This window comes from Nyctereutes procyonoides, unplaced genomic scaffold, assembly GCF_905146905.1.
Source record: "Nyctereutes procyonoides isolate TBG_1078 unplaced genomic scaffold, NYPRO_anot_genome, whole genome shotgun sequence".
Lineage (NCBI taxonomy): Eukaryota > Metazoa > Chordata > Mammalia > Carnivora > Canidae > Nyctereutes > Nyctereutes procyonoides.
Window position 1 is genome coordinate 28,933,534 of NW_026575052.1, and position 27,110 is coordinate 28,960,643.

At 48.5% G+C, this 27,110-nt stretch overlaps 1 protein-coding gene across 10 annotated transcripts in view; it reads right to left on the reverse strand.

The window, feature by feature from the left end:
* ARHGEF28 (Rho guanine nucleotide exchange factor 28) overlaps positions 1 to 27,110 on the reverse strand; it is a 311,495-nt gene that overhangs the window by 100,517 nt on the left and 183,868 nt on the right. For 7 of the 10 annotated variants that reach the window (XM_055332795.1, XM_055332796.1, XM_055332801.1 and 4 more), the window contains one exon: positions 2,238 to 2,359. In XM_055332795.1, the coding sequence (XP_055188770.1) occupies positions 2,238 to 2,359 (122 nt within the window). Of the gene's footprint in view, positions 1 to 2,237; positions 2,360 to 23,587; positions 23,606 to 26,380; positions 26,712 to 27,110 lie in introns of those variants that run through there. The other 3 variants (XM_055332803.1, XM_055332804.1, XM_055332805.1) reach the window with 3 other exon arrangements.

The window sequence follows — 27,110 nt, forward strand, 5'->3', positions numbered from 1 at the left end:
TTTGATAAAGAGTATGTATGTATTCTTTGTACTGAATTATAGAGGCTTGAAATGATGTCCAAATAAAATGGAATTTTTTTTCAAAGTAATTTATATGGCAGAGGCATTTTCAAAGCAGTTTCTACCATGTATATCTCCTCATTAGGTGGGCTGAAAACTTTGAGGATTCATGGGAAACAGTATCTCAAACAAGCTAGCCATCTTTTCAGAGTTCTGTGCCAGGTTGAGGCAGAAGAAGGAAATTAGACAAGATTCTTCTCAAATACTGATAGCAATTATCTTAAGTGTGCAGAATTTGAGCTCCTTATATCATCCTTGCTACTCAAGTGGACACAGGAACAGTAAAATAAATCCTATAAATCCTGTAACTACACTACACGGACACTGAACTCTGTGATTTGTATCCATACTTTTCGTCTTATTTCTGTTTTCATTGCACAAATTCAGCAATCCTCTGCTACATTTCAATTTATCAATCAGGCTGTTCAAGCTTTCTTGAAATGCATGCTTCACTTTATTAAAGCAATACTTATCTCAAGATGGTCCTAAAACAGAAATTGTATTCTAACTTCATCTTTGGGTGGGGAGGTCTTGCATGTTTAATGCATCTTAGAGCACAGTTATCCCCCCGTAACACTGAGTCATGTACAATTTTAGCTACTTGGGGTAAGTGGAAATACCTGCAGTATTCACTGAGGCTCAGAGAAAAGAGATAAGGACTCAAGGAGTATTTCATTTAAACACTGAGAAAATACAGCAACCGTTGGAATCAGTGTGGCTAGAGCACAGCAAACTTGACGGCCCTGTATCTGCAAAGAATGTCCCCAGAACTCACAACTCATCCTAACCTCTGCTTCATGCTTGTATCTATAAGTAGGGCTGGGTTGCCTGGGTGGCTCCAAGGTTAAGCATCTGCCTTTGGCCCAGGGCGTGACCCCGGGGTCCTGGGATTGAGTCCCGCATCGGGCTCCCTGCATGGAGCCTGCTTCTCCCTCTGCCTGTGTCTCTGCCAATCTCTCTGTCTCTCATGGATAAATAAATAAAATCTTTAAAAATATATGCATAAGTAGAGCTAACATTCAGCTGCTTTATGCCAAAAAGGCTATACGAGTTCTTTACAGCTGACATCCATTCTGATTGGTCCCTCTATCATTCTGATTATCATCCCAATCCATGCCATGTATACATACATTTGATGTAATAATGTTTTGAACACAAAAGGGAAAACCAAGATTTGTGACTCAAGGGGTGACAGTGAGACCCAGATAGTAAAGTTTCTATCACAGAAAATGTCTATAAGTAACAGGGTACAATATGTGCATACTAACAACAACAAAAAGAGTAAATTTATTGCTCAATAAGCATATATACGGTGCGTCTTAAATGGGGATTAGGGTTGGAAGTCTGTGGATAAGGCAAAAATTTTGTTTTGCCAAAACTGCCCTTGAAAATCCCTAAAATCATACATAAACTAGCATCCAGAGTATAGAAATCTTTATATCTAAAGATATGTTTTATTTTTTTATAAGTATTAAAACTTGAGGATCACTGAGCTAGAGAAAATGAAGGATCAATCTACATACCAATGCACAGGCAAACTGCAAGCCTCTACAAGACCTAACCCCCAAATCTCCGTCAGAGACTAGTGGGGTGTTCTAAAGGGCTCCAATTCCCTGTCGGATGACAACATTCTTTTAATACTAAAGCTCTATGACCTTACTATATGCTAATAGGTATGTTACAAGGATCGAAGGAGCAATTTATACGACAGCATTATGTGGGGCTGGCATCAAGCTCTTTATCCCGTTAGCTGAATTTGAATACAAATATTACCTAATCACGTGGTATGCACACCGTTTTATTGAAAAGTTGTAGAGAAGATATTAGTTTCCCAACTGTCATTTTCTATTTCAGCTCCAAGCAAGACCTCCCATGCTCTTCTCATGAGACATGGTCTCAAGACCCCTCCCTCCAGCTCTTCTTGGTGGGGTAACACGTGCTGTGCACGATAAGGAGATCTCAGGGAAAGGGTCCTAAGAGGCTACAGTGAAGCATCACCAGGGCCTCCCTTAGGCTGAAATTCTCAGAGCGACACACCGATGCCGAATATAGTTCCCACATACTCAGGTTTTCTTTTTGTTTTTTTTTTTAATTTTTATTTATTTATTTCTTTATTTTTCATACTCAGGTTTTGGAAAGAGAGCAAGGTGGCTCTGAAGCCACCAGTCATGCCTTACCTGGTCAATCACCATACAGTTGGCGTAAACTTCATCGCCACCATTCAGCACATCAGAGAGCCGGCCTGCAGCAAAGAACGCTGGGGGATGCTTAGGTTTTTTGAAGACATCGAAAGAGTGATCTAGAGGAAAAATGAAAACAAGACAGAAAAAAACGGAACTTATTTTACACTCAAACTTTACCTTCTTTTTTTTTTTTAGATTTTATTTGAGAGGGAGAGATTGAGAGAGAGAACAAGATGGGGGAGGGACAGAGGAAGAGGGAGAAGCAGACTCCCCGCTGAACAGAGAGCCCACCATGGGGCTCTATCCCAGGACCCGGGGGATCATGAGCTGAGCTGAAAGCAGATGCCATCCAGGTGCCCCCAAATCATTCCATTTCTGCTTTCAATTTCTAATGAAATTAAAATTCATTTCACTTTATCAATAACGTGGAAGCACAGGGGTATACTACAATCCTCAGGGTCCAGGCTCTATGCCCGAGACCCGAGACAGTGCGCAGTCGGGTGGTGCTGGAAGGGGATGTGTACTCTTACAGAGAACGTGGCTTCTTTTTTAATTACAGAAATGGTTTCTCTTGCTTCCACGTCCTCCGCTTTGCTCAAAGTTGAGTCCCAAAGAGTTGAGGTGCTATGGTATTTGTAGGGAACAGAAAGTTGCAGGCAGTAAAACACAGTGGAGCCAGAATGGTGCCTCATTTCCTGTGACTTTGGCTCAATTACTTAACGAACCAATACCTTCACAGAGTTTCCTCATCTTTAAAAGCAGATTTTCACCATGCTTTCCCTGTCCTGGGGTATGAGAGTCAAATGAGCTCAACCATGTAAAGCACCAACTACACCCCTCGCATTTAGCAAGAGCTCGGTAAATACTGTTGCTGTTACTACATTTTCTTATTAACAGTTATTTCAAGGATGTTCAATGGGAAGTTATTGGTACTAACCATAAGATGTTATCAGTATTATTAATATCAGTATTAATACTACCTTAGCATATTAATAATGATCAGCGTCCATAAATGACTGTAGTAGGATGGATTCGAAATTGTACTTGGAGCGAATGTCATCCTCCCTGACAAGTGCTCTCAAGAGGACACAAAAGGAATAGTGTTGCCTCTATTGTATCAGGAACAGCCCTCATCTCGGGCGCGGCTCCGCGGAGGGGGCTGCGGGGCGGGAGCGCAAATCCAACAGCGCAGGCCCTGGAGCACAGGGCGCCGGGACACAGCCCAGGATCCGGCCTCCCCCGGGACAGGCAGAGGCCGGGAGGGCCCAGGACAGCAAGGACGCTCCTGCCCCGAGCTGAGCAGATCAGCGGCCCCGCCCCGGAGCCTCCAGGCCCTGCAGACAGAGAGCTCCGTAGTTACTGCGGGGACTGAATCCAGGTTTCCAGAGCTGCCATAGCAACTGCTGCTGTTCCTCCTGGGGCCTCACGGGGTAAACAACCCCCGCTGAGCCCTGCAGCAGGCAGGGGCTGAGCAGCTCCCCCAAGTGCTAACACCTGAAAATCAGCACAGCAGGCCCCCCCCCCAGAAGACCAGCTAGAGGGACCAGTTCCAGGGGAAGTCAAGGGACTTAAAGTATACAGAATCAGAAGATACAAACCCGTGTTTTTTGTTTTTGTTTTTGTTTTCTTCTTTTTGATTTCTGATTGCTTCCCCCGCCCCTTTTTTTCAACTTTCTTTCTTTTTCTCTTTTTCTTCTCTTTTTTCTTTTTTTCTTTTTCTCTTTTCTTCCCTTCTCTCTCTTTCTCCTTTTCCCAATACAACTTGTTTTTGGCCACTCTGCACTGACTAGAAGGAAAACCTCACCTCAAAAGAAAGAATCAGAAACAGTCCTCTCTCCCACAGAGTTACAAAATCTGGATTACAATTCAATGTCAGAAAGCCAATTCAGAAGCACTATTATACAGCTACTGGTGGCTCTAGAAAAAAGCATTAAGGACTCACGAGACTTCATGACTGCAGAATTTAGATCCAATCAGGCAGAAATTAAAAATCAATTGAATGAGATGCAATCCAAACTAGAAGTCCTAACGATGAGGGTTAACGAGGTGGAAGAACGAGTGAGTGACATAGAAGACAAGTTGATGGCAAAGAGGGAAACTGAGGAAAAAAGAGACAGACAATTAAAAGACCATGAAGACAGATTAAGGGAAATAAACGACAGCCTGAGGAAGAAAAACCTACGTTTAATTGGGGTTCCCGAGGGCGCCGAAAGGGACAGAGGGCCAGAATATGTATTTGAACAAATCCTAGCTGAAAACTTTCCTAATCTGGGAAGGGAAACAGGCATTCAGATCCAGGAAATAGAGAGATCCCCCCCTAAAATCAATAAAAACCGTTCAACACCTCGACATTTAATAGTGAAGCTTGCAAATTCCAAAGGTAAAGAGAAGATCCTTAAAGCTTCAAGAGACAAGAAATCCCTGACTTTTATGGGGAGGAGTACTAGGGTAACAGCAGACCTCTCCACAGAGACGTGGCAGGCCAGGAAGGGCTGGCAGGATATATTCAGGGTCCTAAATGAGAAGAACATGCAACCAAGAATACTTTATCCAGCAAGGCTCTCATTCAAAATGGAAGGAGAGATAAAGAGCTTCCAAGACAGGCAGGAACTGAAAGAATATGTGACCTCCAAACCAGCTCTGCAAGAAATTTTAAGGGGGACTCTTAAAATTCCCCTTTAAGAAGAAGTTCAGTGGAACAATCCACAAAAACAAGGACTGAATAGATATCATGATGACACTAAACTCATATCTGTCAATAGTAACTCTGAACGTGAACGGGCTTAATGACCCCATCAAAAGGCGCAGGGTTTCAGACTGGATAAAAAAGCAGGACCCATCTATTTGCTGTCTACAAGAGACTCATTTTAGACAGAAGGACACCTACAACCTGAAAATAAAAGGTTGGAGAACCATTTACCATTTAAATGGTCCTCAAAAGAAAGCAGGGGTAGCCATCCTTATATCAGATAAACTAAAATTTACCCCGAAGACTATAGTGAGAGATGAAGAGGGAACTATCTCATACTTAAAGGATCTATCCAACAAGAGGACTTAACAATCCTCAATATATATGCCCCGAATGTGGGAGCTGCCAAATATTTAAACCAATTAATAACCAAAGTGAAGAAATACTTAGATAATAATACACTTATACTTGGTGACTTCAATCTAGCTCTTTCTACCCTCGATAGGTCTTCTAAGCACAACATCTCCAAAGAAACGAGAGCTTTAAATGATACACTGGACCAGATAGATTTCACAGATATCTACAGAACTTTACATCCAAACTCAACTGAATACACATTCTTCTCAAGTGCACATGGAACTTTCTCCAGAATAGACCACATACTGGGTCACAAATCGGGTCTGAACCGATACCAAAAGATTGGGATCGTCCCCTGCATATTCTCAGACCATAATGCCTTGAAATTAGAACTAAATCACAACAAGAAGTTTGGAAGGACCTCAAACACGTGGAGGTTAAGGACCATCATGCTAAAAGATGAAAGGGTCAACCAGGAAATTAAGGAAGAATTAAAAAGATTCATGGAAACTAATGAGAATGAAGATACAACTGTTCAAAATCTTTGGGAGGCAGCAAAAGCAGTCCTGAGGGGGGAAATACATCACAATACAAGCATCCATTCAAAAACTGGAAAGAACTCAAATACAAAAGCTAACCTTACACATAAAGGAGCTAGAGAAAAAACAGCAAATGGACCCTACACCCAGCAGAAGAAGAGAGTTAATTAAAATTCGAGCAGAACTCAACGAAATCGAGACCAGAAGAACTGTGGAACAGAGCAACAGAACCAGGAGTTGGTTTTTTGAAAGAATTAATAAGATAGATAAACCATTAGCCAGCCTTATTAAAAAGAAGAGAGAGAAGACTCAAATTAATAAAATCATGAATGAGAAAGGAGAGATCACTACCAACACCAAGGAAATACAAACGATTTTAAAAACATATTATGAACAGCTATACGCCAATAAATTAGGCAATCTAGAAGAAATGGACGCATTCCTGGAAAGCCACAAACTACCAAAACTAGAACGGGAAGAAATAGAAAACATGAACAGGCCAATAACCAGGGAGGAAATTGAAGCAGTCATCAAAAACCTCCCAAGACACAAGAGTCCAGGGCCAGATGACTTCCCAGGGGAATTCTATCAAACGTTTAAAGAAGAAATCATACCTATTCTACTAAAGCTGTTTGGAAAGATAGAAAGAGATGGAGTACTTCCAAATTGGTTCTATGAGGCCAGCATCACCTTAATTCCAAAACCAGACAAAGACCCCACCAAAAAGGAGAATTACAGACCAATATCCCTGATGAACATGGATGCAAAAATTCTCAACAAGATACTAGCCAATAGGATCCAATGGTACATTAAGAAAATTATTCACCATGACCAAGTAGGATTTATCCCCGGGACACAAGGCTGCTTCAACGCTCATAAAACAATCAATGTGATTCATCATATCAGCAAGAGAAAAACCAAGAACCATATGATCCTCTCATTAGATGCAGAGAAAGCATTTGACAAAATACAGCATCCATTCCTGATCAAAACTCTACAGAGTGTAGGGATAGAGGGAACATTCCTCGACATCTTAAAAGCCATCTACAAAAAGCCCACAGCAAATATCATTCTCAATGGGGAAGCACTGGGGGCCTTTCCCCTAAGATCAGGAACAAGACAGGGATGTCCACTCTCACCACTGCTATTCAACATAGTATTGGAAGTCCTAGCCTCAGCAATCAGACAACAAAAAGACATTAAAGGCATTCAAATAGGCAAAGAAGAAGTCAAACTCTCCCTCTTCGCCAATGACATGATACTCTACATAGAAAACCCAAAAGCCTCTACCCCAAGATTGCTAGAACACATACAGCAATTTGGCAGCATGGCAGGATATAAAATCAATGCCCAGAAATCAATGGCATTTCTATACACTAACAATGAGACTGAAGAAAGAGAAATTAAGGAGTCAATCCCATTTACAATTGCACCCAAAAGCATAAGATACCTAGGAATAAACCTAACCAAAGAGGTAAAGGATCTATACCCTAAAAACTCTATAACACTTCTGAAAGAAATTGAGGAAGACACAAAGAGATGGAAAAATATTCCATGCTCATGGATTGGCAGAATTAATATTGTGAAAATGTCAATGTTACCCAGGGCAATTTACACGTTTAATGCAATCCCTATCAAAATACCATGGACCTTCTTCAGAGAGTTGGAACAAATCATCCTAAGATTTGTGTGGAATCAGAAAAGACCCCGAATAGCCAGGGGAATTTTACAAAAGAAAACCATAGCTGGGGCATCACAATGCCAGATTTCAGGTTGTACTACAAAGCTGTGGTCATCAAGACAGTGTGGTACTGGCACAAAAACAGACACATAGATCAATGGAACAGAACAGAGAACCCAGAAGTGGACCCTGAACTTTATGGTCAACTAATATTCGATAAAGGAGGAAAGACTATCCGCTGGAAGAAAGACAGTCTCTTCAATAGATGGTGCTGGGAAAATTGGACATCCACATGCAGAAGAATGAAACTAGACCACTCTCTTTCACCATACACAAAGACAAACTCAAAATGGATGAAAGATCTAAATGTGAGACAAGATTCCATCAAAATCTTAGAGGAGAACACAGGCAATACCCTTTTTGAACTTGGCCACAGTAACTTCTTGCCAGATACATCCACGAAGGCAAAAGAAACAAAAGCAAAAATGAACTATTGGTACTTCATCAAGATAAGAAGCTTTTTCACAGCAAAGGATACAGTCAACAAAACTAAAAGACAACCTACAGAATGGGAGAAGATATTTGCAAATGACGTATCAGATAAAGGGCTAGTTTCCAAAATCTATAAAGAACTTATTAAACTCAACACCAAAGAAACAAACAATCCAATCATGAAATGGGCAAAAGACGTGAAGAGAAATCTCACAGAGGAAGACATAGACATGGCCAACATGCACATGAGAAAATGCTCCGCATCACTTGCCATCAGGGAAATACAAATCAAAACCACAATGAGTTACCACCTCACACCAGTGAGAATGGGGAAAATTAACAAGGCAGGAAACAACAAATGTTGGAGAGGATGCGGAGAAAAGGGAACCCTCTTACACTGTTGGTGGGAATGTGAACTGGTGCAGCCACTCTGGAAAACTGTGTGGAGGTTCCTCAAAGAGTTAAAAATAGACCTACCCTATGACCCAGCAATTGCACTGTTGGGGATTTACCCCAAAGATTCAGATGCAATGAAACGCTGGGACACCTGCACCCCGATGTTCCTAGCAGCCATGTCCACAATAGCCAAACTGTGGAAGGAGCCTCGGTGCCCATCGAAAGATGAATGGATAAAGAAGATGTGGTTTATGTATACAATGGAATATTACTCAGCCATTAGAAACGACAAATACCCACCATTTGCTTCAACGTGGATGGACCTGGAGGGTATTATGCTGAGTGAAGTAAGTCAATCGGAGAAGGACAAACAGTGTATGTTCTCATTCATTTGGGGAATATAAATAATAGTGAAAGGGAATATAAGGGAAGGGAGAAGAAATGTGTGGGAAATATCAGAAAGGGAGACAGAACATAAAGACTCCTAACTCTGGGAAATGAACTAGGGGTGGTGGAAGGGGAGGAGGGCGGGGGGTGGGGGTGAATGGGTGACGGGCACTGAGGGAGACACTTGACGGGATGAGCACTGGGTGTTATTCTGTATGTTGGTAAATTGAACACCAATAAAAAATTAATTTATTTTGAAAGAAAGAAAGAAAGAAAGAAAGAAAGAAAGAAAGAAAGAAAGAAAGAAAGAAAGAAAGAACCCAACAAAACACGTGTCGTGTTCTGAGTAAAATATGTGCTTATATATCATTCTATACAATGTCTGAAAAACAGTCATAAATAACGGGATGTGGCTCTGTGACGCATGATTAGTCCAATTTAACTGCTCTATGATGTTTTAAGCTCACATACCATAACACCCCGGCATTTCTGCCATCACAGGCGGTTGGCTACCTGGACCACGTTGGGGTTTCATCTGTTTTCTGCATAATGCGATCAATGTTTTAGAAAATGATGTGATTCGTTAACAAAGATGGGTCCATAATCCCTTAGCTCCAATTCTGAAATCTAAAGAGCTCTGGAAAAATCAAAACTCTTCTTCATAAATTGGGTTCACAAACATGTTTGGGGCTAAAGGCGACCTGAACCCACATAGGCCATGTCTAGTTTTTATTTACCTCAGCCGGTGTGAATATTCATACATTTTCCTGCAGAAATATTACCATAATGGAGGACGGCACCGCCAGTCATATCGCAGGTAAGCATTATGCCAAAAAGATCTGAAAATTCTAAAACAAACCTAATCCCAGCGGTTTCAAACAAGACACTGGATCTCTATAACATTACAGCGGATATTAGACCAACATTTCCCAAGCATTGATCATTCCTGTACCAAATTCATAATTTTGTCCTATTATTTGTTTTTAGATGGACTCACTTTTTTCTTTAAATGAATTGTAGAAGAAACACTTTATCCTCACTATACAGAGAAATCCAGCATTCCCTGTCCAAATTGGAAGAGAATTACGCAGATCAAACCAGTGAAACTGCCTTCTGACTGAACACAGGTGCCAATCAGAGCCAAGAGCCTGTGAGGGCCGCTTGCTGATTGTCAGGAAGGGAGATTCGGAAAGACTGGAGAGATGGTAAAGACACAGTGGGGCGAGATGAACTTTCTCCCTGAATCACCAGAAAGATTAAAAAAAAAAAAAAAAAAGGAAAGGAAAGACCTGCCTCACCATGTGATTCAATGTTGGGACATTGTTACTGTTAGGTCGGGACACCCGCTTCAAGATCGACGGTGCCCAGAAGAATCTACCCTACACTCCAGAAAAATGACCGAGACGATGGGTAATGACTCTACGGAGACCAGCAATCTTGTTGGCAGCGGGGACGTGACAGAACAAAGTCACAAGACCGCAGTGACGAAGGAAAAACGTCTGTCTCCCCTCTAGGGCTCTCGTCCATAACGTGCCGAGGAGATTTTCTGGGTCACTCAGTGCAACAACTTATAAGATCAGTTCAAAAGCCTTTTTTAGTAGAATTCTAGAGCATTCATAGCCTCCACTGGCCAAAGGGACACCAAAGGATAGTCGGATCTGCAAGCGAACACGGACAAACAAACCCGAAGATGACAGACGCATCAGACCTCCTCACCTTTAATTACCTTCAACATCAGTCACTGCAGCTCCTGGGCTTCCAACCAGCAAAATGAGATTTAGGACAGAAAGAAAATAAGCCTTCAAAAATACTTCTAAATATTCACCAGCTACGGAAAGTGGCTATTTCTCTTTGTCTCCGTCATTCAAAGAAAAAGAAAACAGAAATTCAAAGAAAAAGCTATAATGGCTTCTTTAAACACACACACAAAAAACAAAAAACTGGGACACCTGGGTGGCTCTGTGGTTGACTCTCTGCCTTCTGCTCAGGTCATGGCCCTGGGTCCCAGGATCAAGTCCCGCATCGGGCTCCCTGCATGGTGCCTGCTTCTCCCTCTGCCTGTGTCTCTGCTTCTCTCTCTCTCTCTCTCTCTCTCTCAGGCATAAACAAAATCTTTAAAAAAAAAAACTAACTAATCCTTTCAAGATATAAGATAGATTTCATTACTTCCACATTAGTGGCAAATTAAGTGAAAGATGACTTCCAAAAAAAGAGAAAATCCTTCACATCCTTTCTCAATAAACATATACAAATACGCAACAAGAAAATGAGCTCTTAGTCTTAAATGATGCTGTTGCTTTTAAAATAGTTTTTCTTATCAAAAAATTGACTTTACAGTTCTTTTGGATGACATTTATTTTTAATAGGTGGTAGAGCCATATTTCTTTTTTTTTTAAGATTTTATTTATTTATTCATGAGAGAGACAGAGAGAGAGGCAGAGGCACAGGCAGAGGGAGAAGCAGGCTCCCTGCAGGGAGCCTGATATAGGACTCGATCCCGGGACCCCGGGGTCACGGCCTGAGCCCCCAGGGCTGCCCAACTTGACATGTTTAAAACCAACCCTAGGAGAGTAGAATGCACGGAACATTCCACGTGCCACATGAAGAGCTTTTAAAATGGTATCACTCTCTTCTTTCAGACTAAGATCACGTTAAGAAACTTCTGTGACGTCCATCCTCAAGACAGTAAACAAAAAAACAGAGTGAAAGCCTGGGGAAGATTTACCTCCAGGCCTCAAGGAGGAGATCTCGCCACATGGGAGGGGTTGTAACAGAATCAAGGAAGAATGAAGTCAGACAATGAGAGACAGTGTCTCCCAAGAACAAAGGGAGGGTTTCAGAAGGTCTGACGTCCCAACACCCAACACGACGGTGACCTCGGGCCAGGTCCTTGAGAGGGTAAACAGCAGGGCCACAGCCTCTCTGCGCCCCCCCACTCAAGCCGCCATGTGACCAAGGCCCAGGACTCCCTGAGGCCAAAAGTCACACGGGCCTCAGGGCTGGACTGGACAGGAGTGGCCTTGGGGCCAAACTGGACTGTGGGGGGCCTTGGGGCCAGACAGGGCTGGGGGAGGGCCTCAGGGTCAGATGGGGGCCGTGCTCGGCCTGACTGGCCGCAGGGTGGGGACTGAGACCAGAGCGCAGTGCCTCCCACCCACGAGGAGGAGGGGAACTACTGGGGGGCTGGCGCCTCACTCTTCCCCCCGAGGGGGCGGGGGACCCTTGGCCCAGAGCCGCCTGGAGCCTCACTCCCCGGGTTCTGCTGAAATGCAGCCCCTGCATCCCCCTCCCAGACGCCGGCCCCCGCGGTGCCAGCCCTCACCCGCCACAGGCAGCTCGCCTCGGCTGGGCCCGGCACTTCGTCTCTTTCATTCATTCATTCACTCATTCATTCACTCAGTTGTGCTTTAAACCCAGCAGGCTCGGCGTACGGAGGGAGGAGTCAGGAGAACGAGCCCTGGACCACAAGGGTTCAGGTCCCAGCACATCCGGGGGTCAGCTCTCCCCGCTGGCCTCCGGGCCAGCTGCTGGCGCCAATTCCCCTTGGCCTCCTGGACACCCCCCTCCCCTTTTCCTCCCCTCCTCTCCCTCCCTCCCTCTCCCCTCCTCCTCCTCCCCTCTCCTCCCTTTCTTCCCCTCTCCCTCCCCTCTCCTTCTCCCTTTCTCCTCTCCTCTCCCTCCCCTCCCTCCTTCCCCCTCCCTCTCCCTCCCCCTCCCTCCTCCCCCCTCCCTCTCCCTCCCCCTTCCTCCTTCTTCCCCTCCCCTCCCTTTCCCCTCCCCTCCCTTCCTCTACCCTTCCCCTCTCCCTCCACCCCCAGCCTTTCCTCCCCAGCACCTTCTTCCCAGTCACCTTCTCAACCTTAGCAGCCGCAGTGCTCCAGGAGCAATCCTCAAACTTCCCTTTCTCTCTCCCACCCCACCCCTGCAGCCTCCAAGGGCCCGACACCATGCACCACCACAGGCAAGGACTTCCGGGGTCCCCGGGCTGTGTATCCAACCCAGGTCTCTCCCCTCAGTCACAGCCACCTCTTAACACCTCCATAGAGTCGTCCAGCCGCCACGAGTGCAAAACATGGCTCTAGGTTCCCCTTTTGCAGCCGCTCCTCCCAGTAGCCAGCAACCCGGCCTCTCCCTGGACTCATCTTGGCTGTTCTCCTTTATGACCAAACCGACCCACAGCCTGGCCTGGGTTTACACCTGCAACCCCTGCCACTGTGCCGCCCACCCCTGGAGACCACCACCCTCCAGCTGCTCTCCTTGCTGCTGCTTTCCTGCCCTCGACAACCTGTCCTCCACAACACACACAAGGCAACCGGGTCACGAAGAAAAGCAAGTCACATCTTGCCTTTGCAAAATTCTCCCATGGGCGCCCCTCTCGTTTGGAGTAAAAGCCAAACTTTACCACAACCAGCAGCGCTCTCCTAAACTGGTCCTGGGATGCATTTTTAACACAGGCTGTGTGCGTGAGGAACACGTCCAAGCAGTTCTCAGACACCACCTGGGTGTCCTACAACTCAACTCTGACCCTTTCCACCCAGAGAGAGCTTCAGATTGCACAGATTAAGTGTCTGGTCCTACAAGGCTGCCCACTCCCGAGTTCAGATGCAGGCACAGGTCTGAGTCGTCCCCTCTCTTAATGTCCAGTTGGCTACATCCATCGGGGCTGCCAGGAGCCCCTCTCCTTAGGTCTGATTAACTGGCTGGAGAGCTTCCGAGACTCGGAGTAACTATACCAATTAAACTACCGGTTTATTTTAAGAGGATATGACTCAGGAGGAGCTAGATGGAGGAGATACACAGGGCGAGGCATGAAGAGTGTCCTCGCTCTCAGAGTGCAAGGCTCTCCTGGTACCTCGTCCCCCAGAAGCTCCTGGTTCATTACATACACATGATGGGCTCCACCTTCAGCCCCTGGTCATTGGTGATCAACTCCACCTTCAGGCCCTGGTCATTGGTGATCGGCTCCACCTTCAGTCCCTGGTCATTGGTGATCGACCCCACCTTCAGCCCCTGGTCATTGGTGATCGACTCCACCTTCAGCCCCTGGTCATTGGTGATCAGCTCCACCTTCAGCCCCTGGTCATTGATGACTGACCCCACCTTCAGCCCCTGGTCACTGGTGATCGACTCCACCTTCAGCCCCTGGTCATTGATGACTGACCCTACCTTCAGCCCCTGTCATTGATGACTGACTCCACCTTCAGCCCCTAGTTATTGGTAATTGACTCCACCCACCTTCAGCCCCTACTCCCGACCCCCCCCAGAAGCAGGGGTGGGTAGACCTAAAGTTCCAACTCTCTCATCACATGGCTCATTCTCCTGGCAAGCAGCTCCCAGTTCTAAGGTCCAAAAGTCACCTCACTAACTTAACAAGACACGTCTTCATCATGCTTACCATGTAGGGGCCTTCCAAGGGTTTTTAGGAACTCTATGCCAGAAACAGGAAAAAGACCAAATACGTATCTCTTGGGACGCCTGGGTTGCTCAGTGGTTGGGCATCTGCCTTTGGCTCAGGGTGTGACACCAGGGTCCTGAGATTGAGTCCCTCATCGGGCTCCCTACAGGGAGCCTGCTTCTCCCTCTGCCTGTGTCTCTGCCTCTCTCTGTCTCTTATAAATAAATAAAATGTCTAAAAAAATATATCTCCTCCTATAAATCACAATGTCCTACTTACATAACCTGCCCTGCATGCACCCTCACCCAACCTCTCCGAAGCCTGCCAACAACTCTACTCCAGCTACACTGGTCTTGCTGTTTTATGCCTCGGGCCATTTGCACTAGTTGTTCTCTACCAGGACTGTTCTCCCCCGGCTCCTCCCCCACGTGCTGATGGTTTGCTCCCTCCCTGTCTTCAACTCTCTACTCAAATGTCATCCAAGAGCCTCTCCCGTGTCATTAGGTATATAAAACAGCCCCTCACCTCCAGATCCTGCTTTATGTTCCCTTATGCTACAGATCACCACCTAACACCTTATGTGTTTATTGTGTTACCATCTGCTGACACGTAAGCTCCATCAGAACAGTGCCTCTGAGGACTCTGTCCACTCTATCCCCTGGGCCTAGACCCACGTCGGGCACATCGCAGATTCTCAGGAAACACCATCTGAAGGAGTGAAGACCTTCTCATTACAAACAGAGACCTTGTACCAGGAAAGCAGAGACTATTTCCTTCTGGCCCCACAAAGTTTCTCAGAATCTGTAAGTTTTCTTGTGGGTTGTCCAGCTATCCTTGCTTTACTCCTGGTTGTGAAAGAGATATCGCTTTCTGAGTTCTCTCATCCATTCTTTCGCTCACTCATTCATCCATTCACTCACTCACTTTTCCAGCATTTACTGTGTGATTACTGACTACCCACCACCGTGCTACTTTGCTGGGCCCTACCCAGGCTCCTCAGCTTCCACGTGTGGCTCTTAAATCCCTAGGCACAGTCATTGCAGACCCCTCCCCTAGGAGGTCCCCCAACAGGTCTCTAACAGTCAGCAGGCTGCCCACCTTCTGAGCCCTTCCTGATTGTTGCCTCTGGGTGTGGTCCTGTGTCATCTACCAGGCTCCGGAGACAGAAGCTCTATTTCGTTCCTCCTGGTAGGACAACTAACTTCCCAGTTGGGGTCTGAGCTAACAACAGACTCCCCCACTGTGCAGAAGAGCACAGGTGCTGGTCGCCACCCCCCCCCTCCGTGCAGTACCACCCGACATGCCCCCTGACAGGAGGAGCCCAAGAATGTCTCTTTAATCTCCTCACTTAAAAAAAGAAAACAAAAAAACCCAAGAGATGGCTCTTTTACTAAAGGAATAATGGGAGGACCAAGCACATTTGCAAGGTAAAGGTACTTGGAAAATCAGAAAAATAATAAATAAAAATGGAGAGAAAAAAATTATTAGGTCCTCCAAACGTCCGCATCTGACCCCTGTTCCATATCAGGTCAATTATACAAGGTAACATGGCTCTGAAGGCCATGAGGGATACAGAGCTTACTCTGAACCGGGCGTGACATGATTTCATGAGCTCACCGGGTCCTCAGAACCACCTTTTGAAGCAGTCCTACTTAGTATTTCCATTTCATAGAGTAGAAAGCAGTGGTGCTTTAAGTAGCCTCCCCAGGGTCCCTTAGTCAATGGCAGCTCTACGCAGGCGCTCTGCTAGCCAGCCCAAAGCACTTTAATAATTGGGCTGACCATCCCATTTGAACCAAAGAAATGGCATTTGAGCAACGTCTGGTATTTGTCCCGTTAGGAAGCTCCACTCATGCTACAGCGTGACCTGGGCCTCCGTGTGTTTGCTCACTTCCCGGGTCCTCTGCCTCCGGGGATTTGTGGCTGGAGGAGGACAGTGTGGGTCTTGCTGAGAAAACACTCACACAACAGCAAAGACGTGATTCTGTTCTGTTAAGCCACACAACGCCACACGATAACAGAGAAAGACTGGAGAGAGAAACTGAGAGGCTAGCCGCTACCTGCCGGGTGATGGGGCAGACGTGGTTTCTCATGTCAACTCCTTCTGTACTTTCTCGACATCTAACAACAAGCATCTTTTACATGGAGAACAAAAGAGGAAACGAGTCGTGTCTTCAAGATGTGCTTCGCCTGTGAAGGAGCAGCTGCGGCATCTCAGGCAAAGTACCGGGTTGCTCTAAGTCCACCAAGTCCGATGGCCCCTGTGTAACCCAGGGGCTGGGCATGTTTTATGCAGGAGCACAGCGCACCGTGCCCATCGCAGCCGCTCGCCCTAGCCCCACGAGGCATCATCACGCGCGCTGTAGACAGGAGCACGGCGGCCCACCACACGGGACGGTGACAGGGCCAGGGCGCAGCCGAGCCACACCGCCGGCCCCTCTCACTGCAGGCACCGGCCGCACATCCCCAAATTCAAAGGGGACTTGTGCCAAATTCTGACATTTATGGAGAGTCCTTTCTGCCAAGGGTCTTGTTGTGCTCCAGGAGAATGGGAAAACAAAAAAACAAAAACAACAAAAAACAACCAAACTCACCCTCATGAGTGAAAAGGAACGTTTTCAGGGGTTAAGTGTCATTCATCTCCTTGCTTATCCTTCCTCTAAGTCTCTCTTAGGATTTTCCTGATATTAGTCTTGGCCTCGCTCTTCTCAGTTGGACTGGAGGTTACAGAGAGGATCCATCCAAATTCCAAAATCATCCCCAGCCCAGGAATTTCCTGTGGGTCAGATGTAAACTAAGTTGCCCCGAAGATTTATGGGAGCACACCGAGACGTGCCTGAGGGAATCCAGGGAACCTCTGTCTCCCAAAATAGGGTGGTTCTCACATTGATGTGAATACCTAATTCACCCTCAGAATGTGCCTCACCCTCCTGGGATCCTGTGCAAGAAAAGTGAGCCCCGGGGTGAGATGCGGCCTCTCGACAGGCTCCGCCGACAGTAACAGTAGATGACAGAATGAAGGCAGTCCAGGGGTGCTGAGGTGAAAGCTGTTTTTTCAGCCCTCCCCCTCAGAAGAGCAGCTCCAAACCCCTTCGAAATAACAAGTTACAACTTGGTACTCTAAAATAAGATCCTAAAAGAAGCCCTATTCTGATGTTTTGAAAGACCTAATTATCAAAATTATCCAAGAAGAAAACAAGCCTTTTCCCTCATAATACACCAGAGGCGCAGGGGGTTGGGAGGAAGGGGGAAGAGAGCAAGAAAACATTGTCCTTGGAGAACAGCAACAATTTTCTCCCCCATCTTCCCAAGTACTCACTCCTAATCACAGTGGCACGAAGCAGCCTTCAAGACAACACACGTCCACGTGTGCAAAAGGACTCTTCCCCTCCTTTGCTTCCCTCAAGCTATCAGGGAGATGGTCAGTCATGTGTTGTACGTGGACCTGTAGGGACTAGATTTAATCTGCAACTTCTTTCCTTTTTGGGTTTTTATTATGATGAGTTTAAAGTAATCTCTAGGCCCCATGTGGGGCCCAAACTCACAACCATGAGATCAAGAGTCATGTGCTCCCCTGACGGAGCCAGCCTGGCACCCCAGCAATTCCTTTCCTTCTCGATGCAACTCTCTGAGGCCTGTATCAAGGTAGTCTACAGATGGGGACAACGAGCCAACGGAAGGGGGAAAAAACTGACACATTCAACAAACACCAGGATAGAAGTGAAAGACCTCCGACAACCTGGCGGGGCTTTGACAAGACCATTTCTAGTGACTTACACAAAATACATAAAGTAACTGGTGCGGAAGATGCTCCTGGAGATCATCATCATAAGGAACCCTATGAATAATTCATATCCTACACAATCTTATAGGAAAACACCAACACATGAAAATGACTGTGTCCAGTTCAAAAGTCACAAGGAGCTCCAATTCTCCAGCACCCATCTCTAGACCTACGTGGTTTTGCTCCCCTCCCTCCCTGCAACATCTTAAAAAGTAACCAAGTTCTACTATCGACAAGGAACTATATTGAACATTTCCCTTTTTTTTGAGGGATAACTAACATTAGTTTCAGGTGAGCAACAATGATTTGAGATTTATACATATTGCAGAATGATCATGGTAAGTCTAGTTAACATCCCTCATCCTAAATTTTTTCTTGTGATGAGAACTCTTAAGATCTACTCTCTTCCCAACTTTCAAGTAACTCTCACTTATTCTTTGTGTCTTCAACAAGGACATGTGGAATGAATGATGAACGAATGATGAAAGCCAAGTACTGCCTGGCATTCCTCCAAACTGTTCTGGGTTTCTCCTCGTTGGGGAAACTCCCCCTGAATCCTCTTCCATTATCCTGAGCAACTGGGTAGGTAAGGACGAAGGACAGCTGGATATGACATTTGTTAGAGTTCATAACCAGGGTTTTCATTGGCAGGGACAGCAGAGATCAAAGAGATGAGACATGTGGTTTCCTTGCCTGTGGGGGACAGTCTGATAGGCCAGAGTGACCCTTGAAGGTAGGTGGGTGAAGGCAGGTGTGATTCTATGTGGGGCTCTGGAGGAGACCACTCTGCAGGCCGCCCCACAGCCTCACAAAGAAAGCCACTGCCAGGAACACTCAGTAGGAGAGTAAGTTCAGGCAGCAGGGCCAGCAAAGACCAGCTTTCCAGGGCTTCTCCCAGTTGCCTACGTGGTGAGAACATATCCCTAAGATCCCACAGGCCTGTGAGAGGCATAATAATGGCTGAAGAGAGTACTTGTGGCCTGCCATGGAAGCCACCCTGGCACCAAGGGAAGGACCCTATAGCCTAGCTTTTTAGCAAAGCATCTGAGCCAGCAGTCTGGACATAGGTGGCAAGTCTTCTACAGTATAACAAGGGTGAAGCCAAGTCACTGAGTGAGAATTCACCGGGAGAAATTCAGATGAGCACCAGGGAGAGGATCCAATTGCCAGATGTTGGTCATAGACATCATAAAAGCCCGTAATAAAGCATTCATGCCTCAGGACAGAGTCCGGGGCAGCAGATCTGCAGCAGACCCCAGGAGGATGCATGGGGCATTCAAGGATTAGGCCTCCATCTATCCACCACCAATTGCCCCCTACCCTCACCAGAAAATCACATTTAGTACCAGCTTGGCAAGAAAGAGGAAGACCACGAAGGCACTGGAGAAACTGGGTATTCTACTTAAAGAGGCTGAACAGTTACCAAGAAGAATGGCTTTTATTATTGCATCAGATCAAGTTTAATGCATTAGACTAAAATATACCCTTTCCCATCCCCACTGCCTGGAGTATAGGACTTGGTAAGAAAGATCACTTCGCTTACAGACAAAACAGAGAAAGAAAGACAAAATGAGAAGCATCTGAGTGCAGTGTGTGGGTAAATTTGTAGCAAGATACGCTCACAATATTTGCTGCCTGCTTCCTGTGATCCAGGCAGTAGAGGTGTGAAAACAGGGCATCTCAGCTCTATGTTCAGAGAGTTCAGGGTCTTGGGGCGAGACATTCACTATTAGCTGTGATGCACTAGTGAGGCGGCTCTTATAAAGACGTGCACAAGCCAGAAGGATGAAGTCAGGTGCACACCTGTTTACTGCAGCAGGATTCTCATGAGCCAAACTGTGGAAGCAGCCTGAGTGTCCGATGATTGACGAACAGATAAAGAAGATGCAGTAGATACAAACAACAGAATGTCGCTCAGCCATAAAATAAATGAAATGTTGTCATGTGCAACAACATGGATGGAGAGGGTACAATCCCCAGCAAAATCAGCCAGAGCAAGACAAATACTGTATGATCTCATCCATATGTGGAATTTAAGAAACAAAACAGATGAGCAGAGGAACAGAAAAAAAAAGAGAGTGATAAATCAAGACTCCTGACTATAGAGAACAAACTGAGGGTTTCCATAGGGCAGGTGGGGGAGGGGATGGGGGCTTAGGAGACACGTATCATAGTGAAACAAAAAAACGTTTAAAAATATTTTGAGAAAAAGAATGATGAACTCGGGGCATTCAGGGTAGTCTTGCAGAAAACAAACCCTCCAAGCTGCATCTCACAGGACAAGTCGGAGATTCCTAGTCAGAAGTAGGAACAATATGCACCTGAATTTGCTAAAATAAAAACAAAAGGGGGAGAGAAAAGATTAATCTTCACATGAGGCCGTGTCACAGAACCACAGAACTTTAAGCCTGAGGCTTGACGGGGAGGCCCCAGTCAGCACCGGGACCTCAGGGGACAGAACGAGGGTCTGGAACCTAGCAGGACCATGTCACGCAGGTGTCTCTCCCTGGGCATGGCCGCCTGTGCCCGGTGAATGGCTTCCCCCCGCCTCCAGGTGCTGCTGCTCCTGGGGGAGGCGCATCCCTCAAAACTCCAGTCTGATGGGCCCCAGGCAGGCCTTGATGGGCCCAGGAGGGCTACCGTGAGCAGGATGCCCTGCCGCCAGTACCTGGGAAGGCACGGTCGCCCTGCAGGGAGGCAGCACCCTGGGACCTTGGCTGGAGCAGTGGCCGGGACCCTCGAAATAGAGTCGGGCAGCAGACAGATGGTGGTCACTGGCCCCCGAGCACCGGGCATGTCCCTCCATTCCCCCAATACCGGGAGTCAATGGTGCAGGAGCCTGGGCTCCTCCCGACACCCTGACACATGCTATGTACGTCCCACTCCACTTGTTCGCTTGGGGGACCATCTGCTTATTAACCCCCACCTCCACGGGCCATACAGGTCCCCGTTGAATCCTACAGGCCTCTCCACCTTGGCCTTCCACGCTCATCTCTCCTGACCCCTCCTATGGGACTCAGCACGTTCCGCTCAACAAACCACCACTAGGTCTTGCCCCAAACCGGAGAGGGGGTGCGGAACCCCTGCCCGTCGGGTCACAAACTGGAATAACGCCTTCCTTCCGCTTGTAAGGAATCCAAGCTCCTCATCCCCCACCCCCCACCCAAAAAATCCATTTCAAACACTCAGCCACGAATGCGCTGAACGAAAGGGAGCCTGAGGGGCAGGCAGTGTGTCGCTTGGCGAGGGGCTCCTGACCCGCCTCCTTCCCTTTGCTGGCCCAGGAAGGCCCCAGGCAGAGCTGGAAATCAAACTGCCCTGCTCCCCCCGCGAACATGGTCCTCGTGGTGAGCCTACGCTCGGCAGCTCATGTCACCTTGGGGTGATGTCGCTCTTCCCTAGTAGGGATTCTTGCGGTGCCTCATTCCCCCCGCGGCGGCCAGCTTCCTTTGGGGGAACCTGGAACTGGACACATGCACGCGGAAGCCAATGTGTGCGGCCAACGGGGCCCCACAAAAGGCAGAGGGGGAAGTGCGGGAAGGAGAAGGCCCCGAGGTAAGAGTCACTGGCTGCTGAGAACCGCGGCCACCTCCGGAAGGTACCTGGGCCCTCACGCCCGCCCCTGGGCAGGGCCACCACTCCTCGCAGCTCCAGCCTGCCAGCTCCATCTTTGGGGGACACAGCCGGGAGCTTCCCGACCTGGAGAGCTCCCCCTCGTCGGCATCCCGCTGCCTCTCCCACTCCTGGGCAGGCCTCCAGACAGTGACAGCTCCACCGCTCCCTCCTGCAGCCTTGGCCTGCACCTCTTCTCGTGCCAGGAGCCACAAGGCATGCAGGTGGCTGCGCTGAGGCTCCCCGGCCCTGCCCTCGACCTGGGTGGGCACAGCCACCGGCAGAGCAGGACCCCTCAACCGCGTCCTGGGTGTAGGGCTGGCCCCTCGGGGATTGGCCTTTATCTCGGACCCCTCGTTTCCCCACGCTGAGCCTCAAATCCACCGCTGACATGCGGAGGGGCCACCGTATCTATCATATGGATCTTTCATCTTTTTTTTTTTTTTTTTACTTTATGATAGTCACAGAGAGAGAGAGACAGAGACATAGGCAGAGGGAGAAGCAGGTTCCATGCACCGGGAGCCCTATGTGGGACCCGATCCCGGGTCTCCAGGATCGCGTCCTGGGCCAAAGGCAGGCGCCAAACCGCTGTGCCACCCAGGGATCCCCCGGATCTTTCATCTTATTTGCATGTCACTCATCTATTCATTCTCCTTCCTTGTTCCAACAGGGTTACTCTTCCCTGAGTGTCCCAGCACGGCCATAGGAATCGCGTTAAAGCTAAGCTGGGACACCTGGGGTGGCAGGGGAGGTAGGGGGGTGCTCAGTGGTGGAGCATCTGCCTTGGGCTCAGCGCATGACCCTGGGGTCCCGGGATTGAGTCCTCCATTGGGCTCCCCGCCTGGAGCCTGCTGCTCCCTCTGCCTGTGTCTCTGCCTCTCTCTGTGTGTCTGTCATGAATTTAAAAATCAAAAAATTAAAAAAAAAACTCACAAAGCTTCAGATGCCTTGCTTGCAGGACAGAGGTGTTACTTATCGTAGAGTGTTACTTTGAGAACCAGACCTCCTATATGCAAAGTGCCTACCAAGGCTTAGTCAACAGTGGCTGTGACGATTCATAAAGGAGCACATGAATCGTATGGTGACTATGGCTACACGAGATGTAGAGCTACCTACGCCCTCCGAGGTCATGAAGCTTTCCGTGAGGCCCAGCCTCCTTGGTCAATCACAGGCTAGTTGTGCACCAGCACCTGGAGGGAGAGGGTTAGAGAGGCACAGACGCGAGCTGGAGCAGACGACAGGCGCACAAGTCGCCTAAGTGGGTGAAAGGCCCTGGGTCCTGAGGATTTATATCAAAGAATGCATTTTAAAGATTAAAGACTAATCACGGTTAACTTAGGTAAGGTCCAATCCCTGCATTTTTTTAATCTTTGATTTATAAACATTCATTTTCTTGGTTCAATCTCCTACTGAAACCAACAAAACAAAAGTCCAGACATTCCTGGAGTCTCTGAAGCAGAACGGTCATGGGTTCCAGCCCACAGCCCACCCCAATCATTAACCACAGGGTTCCCGGGACAGCCCGTCCTGAGGCTGCCCATGGAACGACAAGGGGCAACTTCGAGAGCCCCAGGAGATCTCTGGGGCAGTTTGGTTTTAAATGCTTTCACCCTCTGCACAGATCACATTCCCTTCTAGACACAGTCACTTCCAAAGGTCCTGCTTCCGAGTTAACCCTCTTCTCTTCCATCTGACAGCACGAGGATAAGCAAGCACTAGATTCACTTTGTAGCTGGTGTGCGTATTGGTAGGTTTCTACTAATCTAGGTTTCCCTTTTATCCAACTCTAGCTCCGCAGGTCTCTAACCAAACTAGCCACGTGTATCCATCAAAGAGCAGTGATAATAAGGACAGGATGGAGTGTTAAGAGACTGAATCCTAAACAAGGGGGATCGGGACAGAGAAAGCATTATTACAGCGAATAAATGAGTATTTCCAACAAAATAGGTGAAGTTCACCTAATATGGCGGAAAATTCCTTCCTGATGTTCCCTCCAAGTGACCAGAACTTACCTTGTAAGAATGATGTGTCGGTGCAACTAGAAGGATGAGCAAGAAATACAGGCCACCATGGTTTTAAAGACTGACAGAAATCATGGGATCATATCCTGTAAGAGAGCGGAAACCACCGTCCTGGCACTAACAAGCCACCGGGCTAAAAATAATCTGGTTTCTTGCGGTTTCTTCCCCCGACACCGAGGTGGCGTAGCTGGACCCTGGGAGACGTGGGATCCATTCTCAGGACTAACAGCCCTACAAGTAGGGGCAGGACATGTCTGCTTCCCGGCTTCGCCGCACCCCGGGTGACAATGCCTGCCCTTCTGGAAATGCCTGTTGAACCCATGAATAACCCTCTCCAGACCCGTCACACTCATCTGTAAAATGAGTCCGGGGAACCAGGTCCTCCCCAAGGCCTGTGGTTCTGGGACTCTGGCTACCCAATAGTGTGGTGGGACCAAACTAGGCCATGATCATCTAACAACAAAAGCAGACAGGGGACACGGACGGCTCCTAGCTGCTAACCAACATTATTCCCACTGGTCGTTTATTCGCTGCAAGTAGTTAATTATTTTCAAATCCCAAGTACCTGCTTTCACTTGAAGGGAGTTTGATTTAAGCATAGCTATGTCATGACTCTCTGCTGCAGCTCACACTGGCTATGCTCCAATTTCAGATTTCAAAGGCGAGCGTGATTAATTCTCTCCCTCCAACGCCACTGGGCTCTCAAGCTCCTCCGCGGGTCTCGTAATCATTAATCCCACATCTCTCTCCAGGTCGTTTAGGTTACGCAGGCCCCCAACTACATGGGCATCCGGTCAGTGGGCCACGCGCAAAAACACATGAAGATCATTCCCCGAACTGAAATGAGTTACAACGAGCGCAAAGACGGTCTTAGAAAAAAAAAAAAAAAAGACGGTCTTAGAGAACGGCAACCAGCCCTCAAGCAGTCCTCCCCGGGCAGGAAAAATATTCACTCCAAAGAATCGATGACATGGTGTCCTCTCCCCACTTTCAGAATTTGGGATTTTTTTTAATTATTTGGAAATAATTTCAAATTTCCAGGAAAGACGAAGAATGGCACAAGGAACCCCAACGCATGATCCTTCCCGAGAAGTACAGACCGTTAACACTCGGATTCCATTTTCTGCGTGTGTCCTGGCTTGCGTTTCCATGCGTGTGCATGCGCTCCCTCCTGGGTAAAGCCTTTCCCCCCTGAACTGTTTAATGGAAAGCTACAGCTGCCACGGCCCCTTCCCGCAGAGAAGGAGCAAAGCTCTAGAACATGACCACAGAGGAGTGCAATGTTGGGCGACGTGTTGAAGTCCCCAGGAAGAGAGTGTCAAGGATGTAGTGGAACAGCAGGGTGACTCTGTTGAGCTTGAGGCTTTCTACCAGCCCTGGGGGGTTAACCAGTCTTATTCCGGGGAGTGGGGGGGCTTGATTCTAGCCAAAGAGCAAGTACACGCACACACGCACACACTTGAAGCAAACCAGGTACGTTGATAACTGCCATCTGCCATTTTGCTCAGCGGCAGTGACTCAGTGGGTCATTCTGTTCCAGCGGATACAGAGCTCCACTTTCACAGACATCCATCCCTTCTGGGGCCCTGGGGGCTCAGCAGTTGAGCGTCGGCCTTCGGCTCAGGGTGTGACCCCAGGATCGAGTCCCACGTCGGGGTCTCCGCATGGAGCCTGCTTCTCCCTCTGCCTGGGTCTCTGCCTCTCTCTGGGTCTCAGGAATAAATAAATACAGTCTTAAACATCCCTTCTGCTCATGAAAATGTTCTTTTGTCATTGAATTAAAAAACAACCACATAACTCCCCACACACGATAAGGGGCAGGTGGGTTACGGGCCTTCTTGTCAGTAAACCTCAGACGGCAACAACCCCGCCTGCCAAGGCCGGCTGAGGATGGCGCAGCGAGGACACCTCCGCTGTAGCCTAGCACTGATTTGTCTTTTCTCTCTTTTTTTTAAGACTTTTATTTATTTATTCCTGAGAGACAGAGAGAGAGAGAGAGAGAGAGAGAGGCAGAGACCCAGGCAGAGGGAGAAGCAGGCTGCATGCAGGGAGCCCGACGCGGGACTCGATCCCGGGACCCTGGGGTCACGCCCTGAACCCAAGGCAGACGCTCAACCGCTGAGCCCCCCAGGGGTCCCTGTCTTTTCATTTCTAAAGCCTGGGTGGCAGGAATGAGTTGTAAGGAGGAAAAGCTGGTATAAGTGCCCTGCATTATTAATCATGCTGCACGTAAACGCGTTTTTCCTCTGGCAGCAAAACCTTTTGCATACGTGGTAATTACTAATAAACTTTTTAATGTGTGACTAGATCCCCTGGAGATACGCGCAGGCTTTCTTGTCTAAATCACTTCCTCAAAATCCCTTCCTTGGAGCAACTATAAAATCAATAGTACAGAGTGGAACAACCTTCTTACGTAAAGAATCTTTTCTTAAAAAATTCACACCCAGGTGGGAACCCAAACGCAGCAGAGACAGGGGCGGCGTGAGCGCCCAGCTCCTCGGGTCAGCGGGACTCCCCATCGGGGTGACGCCAAGCTGCCCGCTGGAGTGGAGCCGCCCCCCCACCCCCCGGCTTCTACCGAGAAGCTCACGCGGAGTCCGAGTCCTAGGGCTGGACGAGGAGCAGGCAGCTTTACCTCCTGGCCCCAGCTGGGGGGCCCCAGCCGGGGAGCTGCACAGAAACATGCAGGGACCTGCACCTCATCTGGGAGCCGGCGGGAAGGCAGGAGGACAAGGGGCAGGAGAGCAAGGCCCCGGGGGTCGGAGGGGAGGCTGCGGGGTCTACCTGGCTTGGCCGCCCTCCGGCGCGTCTTCATCTTGGGGAAGGACGGCCACGAGTAGTTCAAAGGGGAGTCCGAGTCCGAGTCCATGTCTCTGGCGCCAAAATCAGCGGATGCACCAGGACACTCGGGACGCTCCGGGTGTCCCCAGCAGGGGCCAGTCTCCTGGGGCGAGGGCAAGGGCTGTGGGGAGGCTCCGGTGCGGGCCGGGGAGGCCGGGGTGGCCGAGGAGCCTGGAGGGGCCAGAGGAGCCGGGGAGGCCAGGGATGCAGGAGGGGCCAGAGGGGCTGGGGGGGCTGGGGAGGCTGGAGGGGCCGGGGTGGCCGGAGGGGCCGAGGAGCCTGGAGGGGCCGGGGTGGCCGGAGGGGCCGAGGAGCCTGGAGGGGCCGGGGTGGCCGGAGGGGTTGGGGAGGCTGGAGGGGCCGGGGAGGTTGGGGAGGCCAGGCTTCCTCCAGGCAACCAGCGCGGAGCCAGGGAAGGAGCTGCAACACCAGGCCAACCTTGGGGGGCGGGGACGGGGCACCGCCGCCCAGTTATCCAGAAGGTCACCGGGAGCCAATGAATCATTAATGGTCACCGGGAGCCAATGAATCATTAACCCCCCTCTTCCCTGGCCGGAGATGGAAGTGAAGACAGGGCCTGAGCTCCAAGGGAGCGCCCACCATGCAAGACAAGCCTCCTTGCAGGCGCCTGTTTGGCTCCGGAGCCGGTGTCGCTGGCGGGTGGAGGCCCATG